Source organism: Rhinichthys klamathensis, unplaced genomic scaffold (assembly GCF_029890125.1).
Source record: "Rhinichthys klamathensis goyatoka isolate OS25496 unplaced genomic scaffold, OSU_Roscu_1.1 h1tg000040l_1, whole genome shotgun sequence".
In the NCBI taxonomy this organism is placed as follows: domain Eukaryota; kingdom Metazoa; phylum Chordata; class Actinopteri; order Cypriniformes; family Leuciscidae; genus Rhinichthys; species Rhinichthys klamathensis.
In genome coordinates, this window is record NW_026606587.1 from 15356315 (window position 1) to 15373745 (window position 17431).

General features: G+C 38.9%; 1 protein-coding gene across 3 annotated transcripts in view; it reads left to right on the forward strand.

Moving 5' to 3' along the window:
• The window catches only part of gnb1a (guanine nucleotide binding protein (G protein), beta polypeptide 1a), a 62897-nt gene that overhangs the window by 42268 nt on the left and 3198 nt on the right, over positions 1-17431 (forward strand). For all 3 annotated transcript variants that reach the window (XM_056246948.1, XM_056246949.1, XM_056246950.1), the window contains exons 2-10: positions 2472-2584; positions 4111-4149; positions 4271-4377; positions 5711-5774; positions 11252-11414; positions 11521-11587; positions 12744-12945; positions 13026-13242; positions 14765-14880. In XM_056246948.1, the coding sequence (XP_056102923.1) occupies positions 2528-2584; positions 4111-4149; positions 4271-4377; positions 5711-5774; positions 11252-11414; positions 11521-11587; positions 12744-12945; positions 13026-13242; positions 14765-14871 (1023 nt within the window). In that variant the 5' untranslated portion in view covers positions 2472-2527 and the 3' untranslated portion in view covers positions 14872-14880. The remainder of the gene's footprint in view (positions 1-2471; positions 2585-4110; positions 4150-4270; positions 4378-5710; positions 5775-11251; positions 11415-11520; positions 11588-12743; positions 12946-13025; positions 13243-14764; positions 14881-17431) is intronic.

Genomic DNA, 17431 nt, shown 5'->3' on the forward strand with positions numbered 1-17431 from the left:
ATATATATATATAGAGGAATAAACAGCAATATTTACCTACATGTATTTTTAGCTAAATATTTTAATATTAAAAAAAGCAACATATCTGAACATATTGGCATTGAAGCAAGAGTTTGAAAATGGACTGTTTGAACTGATTCAAGGAAATTACCACATCAACTCTAGCATTGTTTGACATTTTAATGAGACTCTAGTAAAACATCTGTCTTTACACTCATACCCACGAGGCAAGAGGAGATCATTAAACTACTTACACTTTCTGTCATGATTTTCATGTGTTAACATGACCTTAGGACAACCGTTTACTCCAAGGTTTGAAATCAGCGTTCTGAAACATTGTTGACGTGAACGCTTTTCTCCGCCGTTGAAGCCATAAAGAGAAAGCTGTTTAACACTTTTTTTTTTCTGTTTTTTTTTTTTTTTTCAAAGCTCAGTCGTTCATACCAACACGAATGTTCAGAATGAAAATTCAGTCTGGCTTTTGCATTCAATTTGTCTGTTCGGCTGAAAAGCAGAAATACTGCGGTGCACAACTTCAGTTTCTGACACCCGCTTGTCACGGAGAAGAAAAAAGTCGTGTCAAATTAGTCCTTTTTAATGGAAATCATAGGACGTTCTGTAATGAGTTTGCACTACAGTCATTCAGATTTTCGTATTCGCTATGGTGTTTACCAAACAACATTAAATGCAAGAGAACCGAGACGAGAGTAGGGCATGTGACCCAAAGCATGAATCTCATTGGTTGGCCGGTTTTCTTCAAAGTGTGAGGAAAAGGTTAGATCACCTCTTTTCCAAAAAAAATCCATTGCATTGTCGGCATCCAAATGTTTGTCAATAGTCATCACAGTATACACTCAGTAACCTATATCATCCCTGGTTTTGTAGGAAAGTGTATCCGATCATAGGGTCTTAATTAAACGGCAGCGTATCATTTCCACTCTATAGTAATGCAATTATCTGTGCTCGGGCGGTGAAGTGTTTGTGTAGTTGTGTGGTTGTGTTGGAGACACACAGTAATGGTGATCTTTAGCACCGGCTCGCTGCACAACACTGTTGCTAAGCAACGGCTTCACGGGTTGGCAAGGACACAGGCGGAGAAAGAGACGTGCTCGCATCCCTTCATTAGTGTTGGAAATGTCTTTTCTCACCGTGTCCAGTGGTAACGGGGCTCTAACTATAGCGCTGATGTCAGCTGTGCTTGTGCATGTTGTGGGTTGAACGAGTGTATAATGAGGCTTGGTGTCTCCATCACTGCGATCAGACGGGTTTGATGTGCGCCGGTCACATCGGGTGCGTTGTGTTCCCAAACAGCTGGACCAACAGCAGTAGAACACGTTTTGATCATGCAAAAACAGACCTTTTATATTGAAATTAGCATCAACTAAGACTATTACACGGCTCTTTGGAATGCTTGATTCTGATTGGTCAATAGCGCCATCCAGCGGTGAGTTATTCTGCCGCTGAACACAGAAACACAGGCTCATCCGGGTCACTGAAGACATCAGCGCTATACGCTCACTAGGAACGGTGTTTCTTCGTGGAAGTTTTTGCGTTTGGTGAGCTAATAAAATATTAAAACTCAGTCAAATCAATATTTTGTGTACAGTTATTTAATTTTGCCATCCGGTATCGTGGACTCGCTCTCTCTTGTTTCATACAAATGCAGTTGCTGACATTTTGTGACTATTGTTTTGTACACTTTTTTGGATTATAAGATACAAACAGGTCAGATTTTAAAAGTTGAATCTGAAATCAATATCGCTTATCTCCATAATTGTTTGTGTTGAAATGCTGTGTAATAAGTCTTATGACTGTATACCGTATCCCTTAAACGTCTGTCTAGTTTGAACTCGCCGCTGAAACTGCTCTCTCCTCGGAAGCTTTGCGTTTAAAGAATTAAATATTAAAATATATTCAAAATTTCAACTCAGATCAATATTTTGTCTTAATTATTTACTTTTGTGGAAGTAGCCGTGTAATAAGCAGTATAATGTACATCCAGCCGGTTATCTCTGAATAAACCTGTGTGTGTGTGTGATCTCAGAATAAACCCCTTCTTGTGTGTGTGTGTGTGTGTGTGAGATCTCAGAATAACCCCCTTCTTGTGTGTGTGTGAGATCTCAGAATAACCCCCTTCTTGTGTGTGTGTGTGTGTGTGTGTGTGTGTGAGAGATCTCAGAATAACCCACTTAAGGCTGATGAAGACCTGATCACCCTGTCGGGGTTTATTCTGAGATAACCGGCTGGATGTACATGATCCCTTACTTAATAAATGCTTTAGAAGTATTTGTCATTGTTAGTTCATGTTAACTAACAAACCCTAAATTTGTTTTGATGGCAGTTCATCAACTTCAGGAGGTTGCATCTTTAAATTTGTCTGCTTTTAACACTGCCATGCAATGTACATACATGTAAATCAATTGTTTAGTAACATGCAATCAATAGAGTAATGGTGTTTGTGTGTTTTTCAGATCAGTGCGAGCGGCAGTAAGCGGACGGAGTGAAGCCCATCGTCTAGCAGAAGAAAATGAGCGAACTCGACCAGTTGCGTCAGGAGGCTGAACAGCTGAAAAACCAGATCAGAGTCAGTCGCTGCATGCAAAACACGTCACACACACATGCTCAACTCTTTACCATATCGCATGCTGCCACACATCGCAATATGATAATAGGCTACGTATACATTAATCTGGATACATTTGAAAACGCTCTGTCCACGCTAGGGCTGTCAAAATGGCTGAAAGGTTAAATTCGAATTTCTTAAATATGAGCAAAATTCGAATTATATACAAATTCTATAGGCAATACTTAATTTTAGAGGAAAAAAGTACTCCACTGTCTCCTATGCCCACAAGAGGGCGCAAGCGAGCACATTAAGCAAATATAAATCAAATCTAGCATCACATCTTTTATTGAAATGAAATGACACTTTTTAAAGTGCATTAACTTTTGAAACAATTGTTCTTAAAAGATAATTTCCTTAATGTGCATGCAAGGAAAATGATGTTACAATAGTGCATAAAACTGTGTTTGTGCATCAGTGACCTGAGAAAACACAATTCAACACACAGCGCAATGAACACACAACGGCAAACTGGCCTTCAGAAACACACCACTTCCACTCACTACATCTACATATAGTTTGTCAAAAACACCAGACGCTCGGCTTGATCTGCAGTGAGTGCCGAGCGCTTTGTGTTGACGATGTTTCCAGCTGATGAAAACACACGCTCAGCTCTGACCGATGTGCAGGTTTGGTCAAGTGTGTTGTTTTTGACACTAACTGAGTGTTTTCATCAGCAGAAAGCCTTTTTTCGGCATTTTTTTAAAAAATGGCAACTTAGCTGCACCGCGCTGCACTGGATAAGCTAACAAAAGCAAACAGCGTAAGTTACGTCATCATGATGACACAGCAAAAATTTGAATGCATGGTTTTTGCATTCGAGTGTGCAGGCTTTTTACACAATTTGATGAATTTCCGAAATTCTAATCTTTATTTGACAGCCTAGTCCACACTAGCGTTTTAAAGCTTTTTCCAAAAGTGAACACTGAAATGTTGGAAAATGCTAAAATCATCTTTCTGTGCATGCATGAAACATAATAAAAGCTCACTGAGATGAGACCAAGATACCAGACATGATTAGCAAAATATCCCATCCCTCACTGGTGTGTTCAGATCGCACTCAATCGCCGCTCCATGTCTGGTCTAAAGCACAATCGCCCTCATGTTTCTTGACACAGGACAATTTTCTGTCATCTTTGCAGGAATGTAATATGAAGATTGTACAAAGTAACATTTATCTTTAGCAACGGTCATTACACACATTTGTTTGTTTTTGCTCAAACACTGACATGCAGTGTCATTACCAGTTTTTCTCCCGTTTTTATCTTAACGAACTGCCGCGGGCAAGAGGACCTTTTACCAGTCACTCAGGACAATTTCAGTCATGTGACTCTGCATAGGCTTATTGGAACAAAATCCTTGCGTACTTTAGGCTTGATGCGTTCTGGATGGGACCTGGTTATGACACTTCTTTGCATCTTTACTTCTGCATCTGTCTGAAGTTTTGTGTTCGTGAATGTGGCTTTATCTGTGTTTTTCTTCTCAAGGATGCACGGAAAGCATGTGCGGATGCCACCCTCTCTCAGGTAGGACTCTTTAAACATCAAATCACCATCACAAATAGTCGTCTCAAATCATGTTGTGTTCAGATGGAGTTTCATATGGGTGTTTTTTGAACTAGGTTTTGTTCTCATGTGTTTCTGGCAGATCACAGCCAATATTGAGCCTGTGGGGCGGATTCAGATGCGCACTAGACGGACACTGAGGGGACACTTGGCAAAGATCTACGCCATGCACTGGGGCACTGACTCAAGGTGATGCCATGAGCTAGTACAGCTGTGACGGTTCATGTACAGAGGAGTCATGTGTCTGATCTCCACAAGGCGGATCGACACGTCCAATATGATTTTCATGTGTCCTAAAACACACGTTGACAATGACACACCCGCTGAAGCACCGAAAAGCCAAAATCGCTTCATAGGATACACAACAGCTTTGCCTTTATCAGTGACACATGAGATGTTAGAGTTAAGAGTGTTTTAATGTTTTAGTTAGTCTATCCAGTTGAAGCCACTTGATGTGGCGCTGTTGCGTTGGTCATTCAAAACATTGCAGAAATAGAGATGCTCAATGCAGAGAAGAACCATAACCAAGCCGTTCACACATAAAACAATGGAAAAGCAGTGCAGAAAATGTGTTCTATGTAAACAAAAGCTTGACGGACATATTTGACGCAACAGAGAGACGCATATTTACTTAAGTTTCAAGAAGTTCAACTAACAAGAAAAGAATACAAACAACACATACAATATAAAATAACAGTGAAACTGGATATGACTTACACTTTTTTTTTAAGGCGGTCTGATTAAACACAAGCGTCTTCGTTTGGCATTAAGGAAATCCTTAGAGGGTCCGTGTGTATTTCAGTGGCTGTATTCTTCATAGAAATAGAAGCGGCAGCTCGTCTCCTCATCTGTGTCACTGCGTGTCATTTAACTTTGTGTGAAGCTGTAACTACCAAGAACATTTATAATTACATAAATCTTCAGTTGCATTGAATCCGGAGCAGTTTGCGTTCGCCATATTTGTTTGTTCTTGGTGCACACATGAGGACGCTCCACAATAGAAGAGTTTAGTCTTCACACGCTGTGGTCTGAGATCATTTGAAGCTCTCACATAATGCATGGCATTTCTGTGTACATGCACATATGCCTAACAACACAGCCTTTAGCCGTGACTATATTCACAATAACACAATCTCCTGAAACTTTGTTTTAAAATGTAACTCTCGTATGTCTACAGGTGAGTTTTCTGCTGGACTATACTCAAGACTCTTGAAAACAAGATCCTTTTAGAAGTGCGAGTGCTTTTCTTCTAATGTGATTATTATTGTATGGACATCATGTGAAGGCTGTTTTCTTTTGAAGGGTTATTTGACTACTCTAATCTTATAATAGTTCACATAGAACAGGACTTCCTCTACATGCAGATCATGCCACACATCTGCAGTCGGCGTGTTTTATATCCATTTGATAATCATCAGACTCTTTTCTTATCACATAGAAGCGTTCAGACTGAGTTGAGATGATCATTGTGCTGATTGTTCTCGGTTTCTTCATTTCCACCCTCTCTCTGTGTTTTTTTCAGGCTTCTTGTTAGTGCTTCCCAGGATGGAAAACTTATTATCTGGGACAGCTATACTACAAACAAGGTAAAAGTGAAAGCCAATGCCATGTGTGAACTGATGGTTTCATTTAATGACTCAACATGTTAAATAACTTCTTAGCCTGGATTCTCTCAACTGATTTCATGAGGCTTTAAAAACTGAATTAATAATGGAACTACCAATTTCAGTTACATAGCAAAAACTATACACACTATTAAAATATTTGGAGGATAGATGGATGGATGGATGGATAGACGGACAGATAGATAGACGGACAGATAGATAGATAGATAGATAGATAGATAGATAGATAGATAGATAGATAGATAGATAGATAGATGGACAGATAGATAGATAGATAGATAGAAATATAGATAGATAGATAGATAGATAGATAGATAGATAGATAGATAGATAGATAGATAGATAGATAGATAGATAGATAGATAGATAGATAGATAGACGGACAGACAGATAGATAGATAGATAGAAATATAGATAGATAGATAGATAGATAGATAGATAGATAGATAGATAGATAGATAGATAGATAGATAGATAGATAGATAGATAGATAGATAGATGGACAGATAGATAGATGGACAGATAGATAGATAGACGGACAGATAGATAGACAGATAGATAGACAGATAGATAGATAGATAGATAGATAGATAGATAGATAGATAGATAGATAGATAGATAGATAGATAGATAGATAGATAGATAGATAGATAGAAATATAGATAGATTGATTTACATTGTCCAACCCTTGTATAAACACAAGATAGATAGATAGATAGATAGATAGACGGACAGATAGATAGATAGATAGATAGATAGATAGATAGATAGATAGATAGATAGATAGATAGATAGATAGATAGATAGATAGATTGATTTACATTGTCCAACCCTTGTATAAACACAATGAAACTGAAACACTGGCCAATATAGTGTTAAAGGTTGAATTAGCAGAGCAAAAGCACAGCTGTACATAAAATATTGCAATCCACAAAACATAATGGGAGACATATCAGAATTGAAAAGAGGAGAATTGTTGGTGAGCGTCTCGCTGGCTCATCAAGTCTTTGGTGTATTGAGAGCTCAGTATCCGGAGTAATGTCGGCATACCTCCACATAGGACGAACCACATCCAACAGGAGTCGCTGTCGACGCTAGAGGGAGCTGTGTGAAAAGGATGTCCAGTTACTAACCTGGATTCTGTCCAAAAAACACAAAAGAGCTTCTCCAGGGTTTCCGCGCGGTAGTAAAAGGTAGTAAAAGGTAGTAAAAAGAATCTACCAAAATGAAGGCCCTTGAAAGGTAGTAAAAGGTAATAAATGCAATTTGACTTGGTAGTAAATTTTTCATCACCACCTCAATATGAGTTTCCATCAAAAAATAAGGCTGTCTATGACGTAAATGTGTCTTATTAGTGGAATATTAAACGCAATATAGTAACATTAGCTGTGGTGCGCGAGCAGTGGATTGAGCGCGCAGCGGCACAGACGCGCGAGCTGGTCGAGCTCGAGCACATCCCTTCAAACAGACATCAGTGGAAAGTTTGTAGTTCAGTCGGATGTCAATGGCAAAGAAGATTAAAACAAGTCATCTAGCTTATTATTTACGTTAACTGACGAGAGAGAGAGAGCGCGCGCGCGCACTTCTGTTGAATGCTCCTGATCGTTCACTCAGCACGTGTTATTTGAATGAAAACTAAATCGTAGATGTAAGTAAAGTAAAACATGACCTGTTACCTGATTTATGTATAACAAATGGTTCCCTACATTATTACTGGACATGTGCAGGTCAAGAAGTTCCATGAACGCAAACATCCAAAGCGCGCTCCGCAAACCATCGCCTCAGCGCTCGAATACTAAAAATTGTCTTTCACGTCACAAAATTATGTAAAAACGCCCGTCTTGGCGAGTATCCTAGTAAACAAAGTTGGTTATATCTCATGTGAACGTAGCCATGTTCAAATGTGTGTTCGGTCTTAAAGGGGCAGCACTTTAATATACCTGCTACTGTGTTTTAATGTTAATCAAACAAAGGACAAATAAATTACTCACTGCTCTTGACTAAATGGTCAACCCTTTTCAACTTTACAAAAATATCCATCTATATTTAATTTACAATAATGAATATGCAATTTTTTGACATTTGATTACTGTATTCAAATGTATGTACCAATCTACCCGAAAAACTCTAAAAACATTGTTTATTTCATTTGTAGCTTTTCTTTGTTCTATTGTATTTATTTATCCTATTTGTAATTCGATTATTTTTTCTTATTTTGTTACTGACTGCTTACTTTTATTGGGCTGGTAGTTTTTGTTGTATCAAAATTGGATTAAATAACTGGTATTTCACTGGTGTCTAAACATTTGTACCACTGACCCAATCTCAGCACTGAGCCCTGCTTGAGCAGCTCTAAATATGTGCTGTGCTATTAAATGCAAGATAAAATATGATAGAGTAATAGAATGAACAGTGACAGAAACAGAAGCATGCTTTTTAGAAGGATTAATTAAGCATGAAAATATCTAAAGGAAATATATATTTGATGAACAAATTAAGCCAACTAATATGATTTATATTCTTTTGGTTTATCTACTAATACATTTAAAAATTACAAATGCAGTGAAAATTCAGGGATCGGTTACTGTATCGATATCGGCGACTACCACAAATGAAAGTATTGGTATCGGTCTCGTTCTGCAAAAAGTGGTATCGGTGCATCCCTAATTGAAAATATTTAACGGGTGAGGGTGAGGGGGGAGCAGCTCCCTATTTTGTTGTTTTGCGATGCTAGCAGCACTACACAGATCACGGCAAATCATGCCAACTTAAGGTTAGCTGTCGTCGCACCATCTCAGCAGCAAACCAGTGCAATATTTGAAGCACATTTAGAGATGTGATGAAATAAATTGCTGTTTTGGGATAGTAATTTCACTGCTTAAGTCTGCGTGTGTGAGAATGTGTGTTTGTGGGTAAGTGTGTGTGATGTGACACACTTTATTATATATTTTTTTTAATGTTTATTGTTAAGTGTCATTTGTTTTTAAGAAGTGCCAAGGTTTTTCTTCACCTTATTAGGGCTAAGGGCTAACGTTATGGTTAGGATAACTCGAGGGCTAGGGTTAAGATAAGGACAACTGAAACTCAACTCGACACTAATATTGTCATTGTCAATTATGTTTTTTTTTTTGTAATGATCACAATTAAACATTAGTGTACCTAATATGTATGATGTGTGTGACAGTGTCACACTTATACCTTATAGTAAGTAGTAAGTGGTGCTTTGCATACCCCTCCCACACCCCCCAAAAAAGGGCTGCCGCTTGATGTCGTGTTGGTAGTAAAAAATATTCTGGAGGTAGTAAAAAAGGTAGTAAAAGGTAGTAAATTCATCTCTATGATTCCTGCATAAACCCTGTTCTCAAATCACTGCAGAAGTAAATGTGCACCTCGACTCTCCGGTTTCCACTGATCAGGAGCTCCACAGAGTGAATATTCATGCTCATGCCAATGCCAAACGTTGGTTTTATTGCTGCCAACAGAGGGAATCTTGGGCTGTGGACGATGTGTAACACATTGTTCTCTGAGTCCACCTTCACTCTTTCGCTGTGGAGACCCCTAAAGAAGCTCAACACCTATATGAAGCATGGCGGAGGATCAGGGACTGGACGACTGAACCATTCTGGAGGACCATGTGCACCTAACAGCTCTTATGGGGCCGTGTATCAGGATGATAATGCACCAATACACACAGCAAGACTGGTGACAGTGGTTTGATGAACATGAAAGTGAAGTTGAACGTCTCCCATGGCCTGCACAGTCCCCAGATCTGAGGATTATTGAGACAATTTGGGGTGTCGTTTCCCTCCACCAGCGTCATATAATACCTGGGGTTTCATTTATAACCGCTGCGTTTCAGAAAACAGGCCCTGAAAGAGCCGCACGCCACTTCCCACGCAGAAGTGTAGATTTATTAAACAAACGTGACTGGAGAATGTGCGTCTGTAAGTAAACTCTGATCATGCGTACGCACATCTGGAGACGGAGACGTTTGGCGACACCGATGGAGATCTGAGGAACTGATGAAGGAAAACATCTGTAATATTCATCATGAGTCCTAATCAGAAATACAGTGCATGTTCACAATAACAGTGTAAATAAATAAAAGAAGGATTTAAACTGTTTTACATCTGATATACATATTCAGATTAAATATCCCAGCCTCTTAATGGAGTTAAGCACTTAAATTACATGATATCATTACCGAGAAGTTACAAAAAAAATAATACTCTAATAAATTCATATTTGAAGTGGATGTGATGCTTTTGAACACTTTTCCTGTGGCATGCTGTGTTTTAATGTTTGCTCAGCGCATGATAATAGCAGAATATTTACACGCAAATAATGATCAATAATGCACATTAAGGCCTATCGGTTTCTATTAAAAATATAAAGCAATTAAAATATACTATTTGGCCAGTGGAAAAGATTGAGAAAAACTTTCTCTGAAATATATTTTATACTATTTGATATATTTATTCTAAATCAAGGCAAGGATCGTCTACTAAATGATTTTTAGCAATGTAATGTGACTCACATCCATCTCTCATATTTTCCTAATGTCTAGTACCGTTGAACATGGTCTCACGTGGATGAATATGCATATGCAAATGATAGAGGATATGCATAGTAAAATGAGGCGTTGTAAGCTCATAAATGGTCATTTCATGGAGACGCACAAACACACAATCTTCCTCTGACTGGGATTATAAAGGGAATTTTGTGCAGGTTTTATAAATCTGAATATTTTTGCTGTATCGGCTGCAAAAGGAGGTCCTACACCATACTAATAAATGATTGTGGTATAAAACCATGTGTTTCAGTTTCATTGTCCAACCGCTGTACTTTGATGGTTATAATAAACCGATACACATTTTGGTCAATTCATGCACTCCAACGATTGGCTACAATGCTCACTGCTCTGAGAAACACTGTAAATGGGAACCTTAGACACACATGCGCATCAGCAGGTTCTGAATTGTGTCAGAGATTTTTATTTTTACCATTTCAGTTTCTATTGACGACTATCAATGGGGGCGTGATCTCAGTATTTGGCAGAAATGATTTGCATGGCCTTCAAATATTTCATACTCGTAGCTTCTAAAAGAAACATTAAAGGAACGAGAATTGCTTCGAGGAATTAGAACCACGATCTAAATTCCTTTCGTTCTTGTGATGATTGTGCAATGACACAAGTAGAGCCGGCAAACCTGTTTTTATATTCTCATAAATCTTCTCATCTGTCAACTACTGTAGGCAACAATTGAAGTGGATCAAAAAAGTTCTTCAAAGATGAGAACGGGTGTTGTTCTAAATTCATGTATAACTTTGATGAAAGGTTTTGATCCACTTTTCGTGGTTCTGAATCTACAGTAAAGTCAACATATGATTCAACGTGTCCTGTGAAAGCTAAATCTCTCTGACGTGTTGGTGTGTAGGTGCACGCCATTCCTCTGCGCTCCTCGTGGGTGATGACTTGTGCTTATGCCCCGTCTGGGAACTACGTGGCCTGCGGAGGCTTGGACAACATCTGCTCCATCTACAACCTAAAGACCCGCGAGGGGAACGTGCGTGTCAGCCGTGAGTTGGCTGGACACACAGGTAAGCGTTCTCACACAATCGTGTCTCCACTTAACCCTTAGTGTGTGTGTGTGTGTGTGTCGTGTTCTGCTCTCCTTCCTGATGTTGAACTGCTGTCTTTACTCAGGCTATCTGTCCTGCTGCCGTTTTCTGGATGATAACCAGATCGTGACCAGCTCAGGCGACACCACCTGGTGAGTTCGGGCACTGCTTTAGAACGAAACACTCATGCTTATCAGCACTGTAGTTTATCTATGGAGTTGGCACTGATCACATACTTGAATTATATGCACTGGCCGACATATATTAGAGACTATAGGTTGAAACTGATGTTCTTCTTTTAATCTTATAGTAGCATTCAGTTATTTTGCAGGATCAGATCTGTCAACGGGCCATATTACAAGACAAATAATCATAAATGGAAATAAATATTTAAAAACTGGAAGCTCGTTTCCGCCATAAAAACACAAAAACGTGATAGCGACCTCTCACAATTCTGACTTTTGTTCCTTACAATTGCAAGTTTATATCTTGCAGTATCGACTTTATAACTCACAATTCTGACTTTTCCTCGAAATCGCGAGTTTATCGTGCAATTCAGACTTTTTTCCTCAAGTTCATTGTTTATCTTGTCATTCTGACTTTGTTTCTTACAATCACGAGTTAATAACACACAATTTAGATTTGTTTCCCCTCGCAATTTAGATTATAACCTGCTTTTCTGACTTTGTTTCTCACGATCACAAGTTATCACAATTCTGACCTTTTTGTTTTTTCTCGCAGTTGCGAGTTTGTTCAATTTAGACTTTTTTCCCTCACAATCCAGAATTTATAACTCTCAATTCTGACTTTTGTCTTGCAATTTCAAGTTTATATATCTTTTTTTTTTCACTCGCAATCTCAATTCTGACTTTTCTGACAATTCTGAGCTTATACCGCAATCAGTCATTTTCTCGCAATTCAGTTAATAACATAATTCAGACTTTTTTCTCTCAATTCAGATTTCCCCATCTCGCAATCGGGAGTTTGACACAATTCTGTCTTTATTTCTCACAATTCTTAGTATATATCCTAAAATTTTTAGTTTTTATCTAAACTAAAAAAGTAAATGAGACGTTGTTTCGCAATTACGAGTCAAGTCACTTTTATTTATACAGCGCTTTATACAATACAGATTGTTTCAAAGAAGCTTTACAGTGATGCATTTCAGCTGTTGTTCAGTTTCATTGTAAAGATGAAATCATATAGAACCGCATTGAAAGGTGTAATTTAATTATTATTTCACAATACTAATAACAATGACTGGAACAGTGTAAGTTCATGCGTTGTGTTGTGTGTTGCTTGTTTCAGTGCTCTGTGGGACATCGAGACCGGGCAGCAGACGACCACGTTCGCTGGTCACACCGGTGATGTGATGTCACTGTCTCTGGCCCCAGACACCCGTCTGTTTGTGTCGGGCGCGTGTGACGCCTCTGCCAAGCTGTGGGACGTCAGAGAAGGCATGTGCAGACAAACCTTCACCGGCCACGAGTCCGACATCAACGCTATCTGTGTAAGCGGCACCCGCGTGCACTCGCTGAAATACACACACGTGTTTCACGTGATGTTAGTAACCTGCTTTTCTCCTCTCAGTTTTTCCCCAACGGAAATGCATTCGCCACGGGCTCGGACGACGCCACCTGCAGGCTGTTTGACCTGCGTGCCGATCAGGAGCTGATGGTTTATTCTCACGACAACATCATCTGTGGGATCACCTCCGTGGCCTTTTCCAAAAGCGGGCGCCTGCTGCTCGCCGGCTACGACGATTTCAACTGCAACGTGTGGGATGCTCTCAAAGCCGACCGCGCAGGTCAGTGTGAGAGATGGCCTGCACGGATAACCCATTTCACTAACAACTTTAGATTTACTTATGATGATGATGAAGCTAATTAGGGTCTTAAAAAGGTCTTGAAAAGTCTTAATTTGGCCTTACACAAATGAAGGCCTTAAAAAGTCTTAATTCACCCTTAAAAAGTCTTAATTCACCCTTAAAAAGTCTTAATTCACCCTTAAAAAGTCTTAATTCGCCATTAAAAAGTCTTAATTCACCCTTAAAAAGTCTTAATTCACCCTTTAAAAGTCTTAATTCACCCTTAAAAAGTCTTAATTCACCCTTAAAAAGTCTTAATTCGCCCTTAAAAAGTCTTAATTCACCCTTAAGTCTTAATTCGCCATTAAAAAGTCTTAATTCACCCTTAAAAAGTCTTAATTCACCCTTAAAAAGTCTTAATTCGCCCTTAAAAAGTCTTAATTCACCCTTAAAAAGTCTTAATTCGCCCTTAAAAAGTCTTAATTCACCCTTAAGTCTTAATTCGCCATTAAAAAGTCTTAATTCACCCTTAAAAAGTCTTAATTCACCCTTAAAAAGTCTTAATTCGCCCTTAAAAAGTCTTAATTCGCCCTTAAAAAGTCTTAATTCGCCCTTAAAAAGTCTTAATTCACCCTTAAAAAGTCTTAATTCACCCTTAAAAAGTCTTAATTCACCCTTAAAAAGTCTTAATTCACCCTTAAAAAGTCTTAATTCACCCTTAAAAAGTCTTAAATAACCATTAAAAAGTCTTAATTCGCCCTTACACAAATGAAAAGGTCTGAAATCAAAACAGAAAGTCTTATTCATAAGTTAAATTAATATATTAAACTTACAGTATAAAGTTGTGCTGCTTCAGATTTTTTAAGAAACTGAACTATATTCATCAAAGACTTTTGAAAAATGTATCATATTTTCCACAGAAATATGAAGCAGCACAACTGTTTTCAACATTGATAATAATCATAAATTAATCCTGAGCATCATATTAAAATTATTTGTAAAGGATCATGTGACACTGAAGACTGGAGTAATGATGCTGAAAATTCAGCTTTGATCACAGGAATAAATCACACTTTACTATATATTCACATAGAAAACAGATGATTTACATTGGAATAAAATTTCGCAATTTTTACTGAATTTTTGATCAAATAAACGCAGCCTTGGTGAGCAGAACAGACTTCTTTCAAAAACATTTAAAAAAAAATTTATTTCAAACTTTTGACCGCCAGTGTATATATTGCCCTGCATTTGGATACTGTACACTTATACATTTAATACTTATATATTTAATATAAACTTTATATAAAGAGCTGAGAAATAATATAGTTACATTTCTTGGTGAGAAGAGACTCTTTCAAAACCATTTTAAAAATCGTTTAGCCGGTAGTGTATTTACGCATGACATTGTTTTACAATCCAAACATCAGTTGCATCATTTATGTGAAATGAATGAAGATGTGGGGAACCCCGTCAGGTGTGTGTTGCCCGTAAGTGACGTGTGCATGTTGTGTGTCTGCAGGGGTCTTGGCGGGTCACGATAACCGCGTCAGCTGCTTGGGCGTCACTGATGATGGGATGGCTGTGGCTACTGGCTCCTGGGATAGTTTCCTGAAGATCTGGAATTAAAGCCGCAAGGTAAACGGGTCAGTTTCGGCCACATCTCGGTTAACAGGCGACAGGGTTCAAGAGTAAACGCACAACCTTTACATCAATCCTTCACGGCTCGGCAGAACGTAAAACAAGCAGCACATTCGTTTTTGAAGACGAGAATCAGCATCCGCATCAGAAACCCTGTCGATCTCCTCTGAGGAGCCGGATCATTCTTTAGGCCTCGTTCACACTGCAGGTCTTGATGCCCAATTCTGATTGGTTGCCTATATCCGATTTTTTTGACCATCTGTTTACATGTTCTGTCAATTGTGACCCATATCCGATTCATGCGTGTACACTTGCCATACTATCTGGGACATCGCGCATGCTTAAAGAGTTAAATTCTCTTGCACAGACGGATGAACGCGAAATATGCTTGATGCTAGCCAAAGTCCTTTTAGGCAAGTTATGCCACTCGGCCGCCATCTTGGCAACGCCTCCGGGCAGCTATTTCGGACTAACAAGACCAGGCTCCTATCTAAATGAATGGGCAGAGAGTCAGAACTGCAGTTTCACTGGTCATCGGGACATAAAAACTGCTTGTATAGAAACAGCAGTAAAATATGATAAAAATCGCTGAAAAAGTTTGATTACTTTACCCCAAAATAAGGTTTAAAACACCTTTCCCCCCACAGGTTATACATTTACTACGCGTGCGCAAGGGTCAATAGATGGTTCTATTGAGAACCATATGGTTCTATTGAGGATTGAGGAAGTGGCATGTCTCTTATAAATTGTCTCTGTGCTAGCTCTGCGATACATGCGAGGTTCGCCAAACATCAGCATGATTTAGGGTGCTTTCACACCAGCCTCATTTAGTTCGGTTGAATCGCACTAGAGTTCGTTGTCCCCCTCGGTGCGGTTCGTTTGGGCCGGTGTGAATGCAGCGATCGCACTCGGGTGCGCACCAAATAAACTCTGGAGCGGTTGGTTTGTGGTGAGAACGTGATCCGACCTCGAACAGACCCGACTGCCAAAGAACTGCGCATTTTTGGACTAAACCAGCTGCCGTAGTCAAACAAAACTATTATTTAGATTGTCAATAGCGCTTCCTTTAAGCCATGACTGACTTACCGCATTCTGCACTCTCACTGAAACTGTCCTCATCAACACTGCAGTTGTCAAACACCGTGAACACACACTAAACACACACCGTGAGTGAATTCTCCGCATGTCTGCCGGGTCTTCTGGGAGTTCTGTTGGAGTTTTCCCACACGTTAATTCTGACCAATCGAAGTGCAGTTGTGGAAATATGTTCAAGACACATCTGGCCAACGAGTGATGTGGATGGTGTCACGTGACTGCATTTTGGTTCGTTTCATCAACTGATTCGGACCAGAGCAATCAGTGTGGTGTGGAAAGGAACCAAAACGCCTGAAAATGCTACAAAGTATAATTTTTCACCCTTGATCCGGACCCGAACTACAGATGTGATGCACCCTTAGAGGCGGAGGAGGAAAAGGGGCATCACTGCAGCCTGCGCATGTGCTCGAGTTACTGTGTGCGAGAGATCTCAGGACATATTGCAGGGCTCAACATAAAAAAAAATCCCCACTGGCCCCCAGGGCCAGTAGATCAGAGTTTTACTGGCCCCTTCTATATTTTTACTGGCCCTGAAAGAAATAGAATCAAAAGCACTTTTCCATTAAACTGTATTTATTGTATACATTAGGATTAATTTTTCTTGGCCCCTCACAATGACAGTAAACTAATTATAACATGACATGAGTGATGAGTTACATAGGCTATATTTTCACTTCAAAATGGCGAAATTAGACAAAAGTATATTAGTTTGCCTGATTATTTTTGTCATACGTTTAACATTTATGACCTAAAAAACTGTCAATGAAGAAAAAATGAAGAACGCGCTGAATCTGATTATAACAAGACTGAAGCGAACACAAATTTGTGTAGCTTACACTTAATCACACATTTTTAGGGGGGCTAGGCAGAAGTTTAGGGGGGAATTTGATTACACTATTTTTAGATAGCCCGTCGGCACTCGGCAGGCCGGTTATGCATTTTGCATTTTGGTCGGCTTTTATTGTAAATTTCCGGCAAACAAAACAGTACATGGCCTCATCGCCTTTCTCCACCCAGGTGTGCTGCATTTTCCATGACACTAGGAATTAGGACTGGGCGATATGGCCAAAAAATCATATCTCGGTATTTTTTGGTTAAATGGCGATATACGATATATATCTCTGTACTTTCTACGTTTTTTCTATTTGGATAAAGAAAATCTGTATTTATTTAAAAAAAAATATTTCACATCCTGCTTAATGATATCCAAACAATGTTGATATTGAAGGATATGGAAACAAATATAGTGAATGTAATGTAGGCTATGCAATATATTACGTGCAAAAAGGTGGTTAAAATCACATTACATTCTAACATTACAATCTAAAAACAAAAATAATGCTTTTGTTTTTAAAATGACTAAGGCTAAACTAAAAATAAAATAAAAACAAAAGCACAACTAATTATATTAGCCTGCATTTGATTACCCCGTTATAATGCTCACTTTCATAAA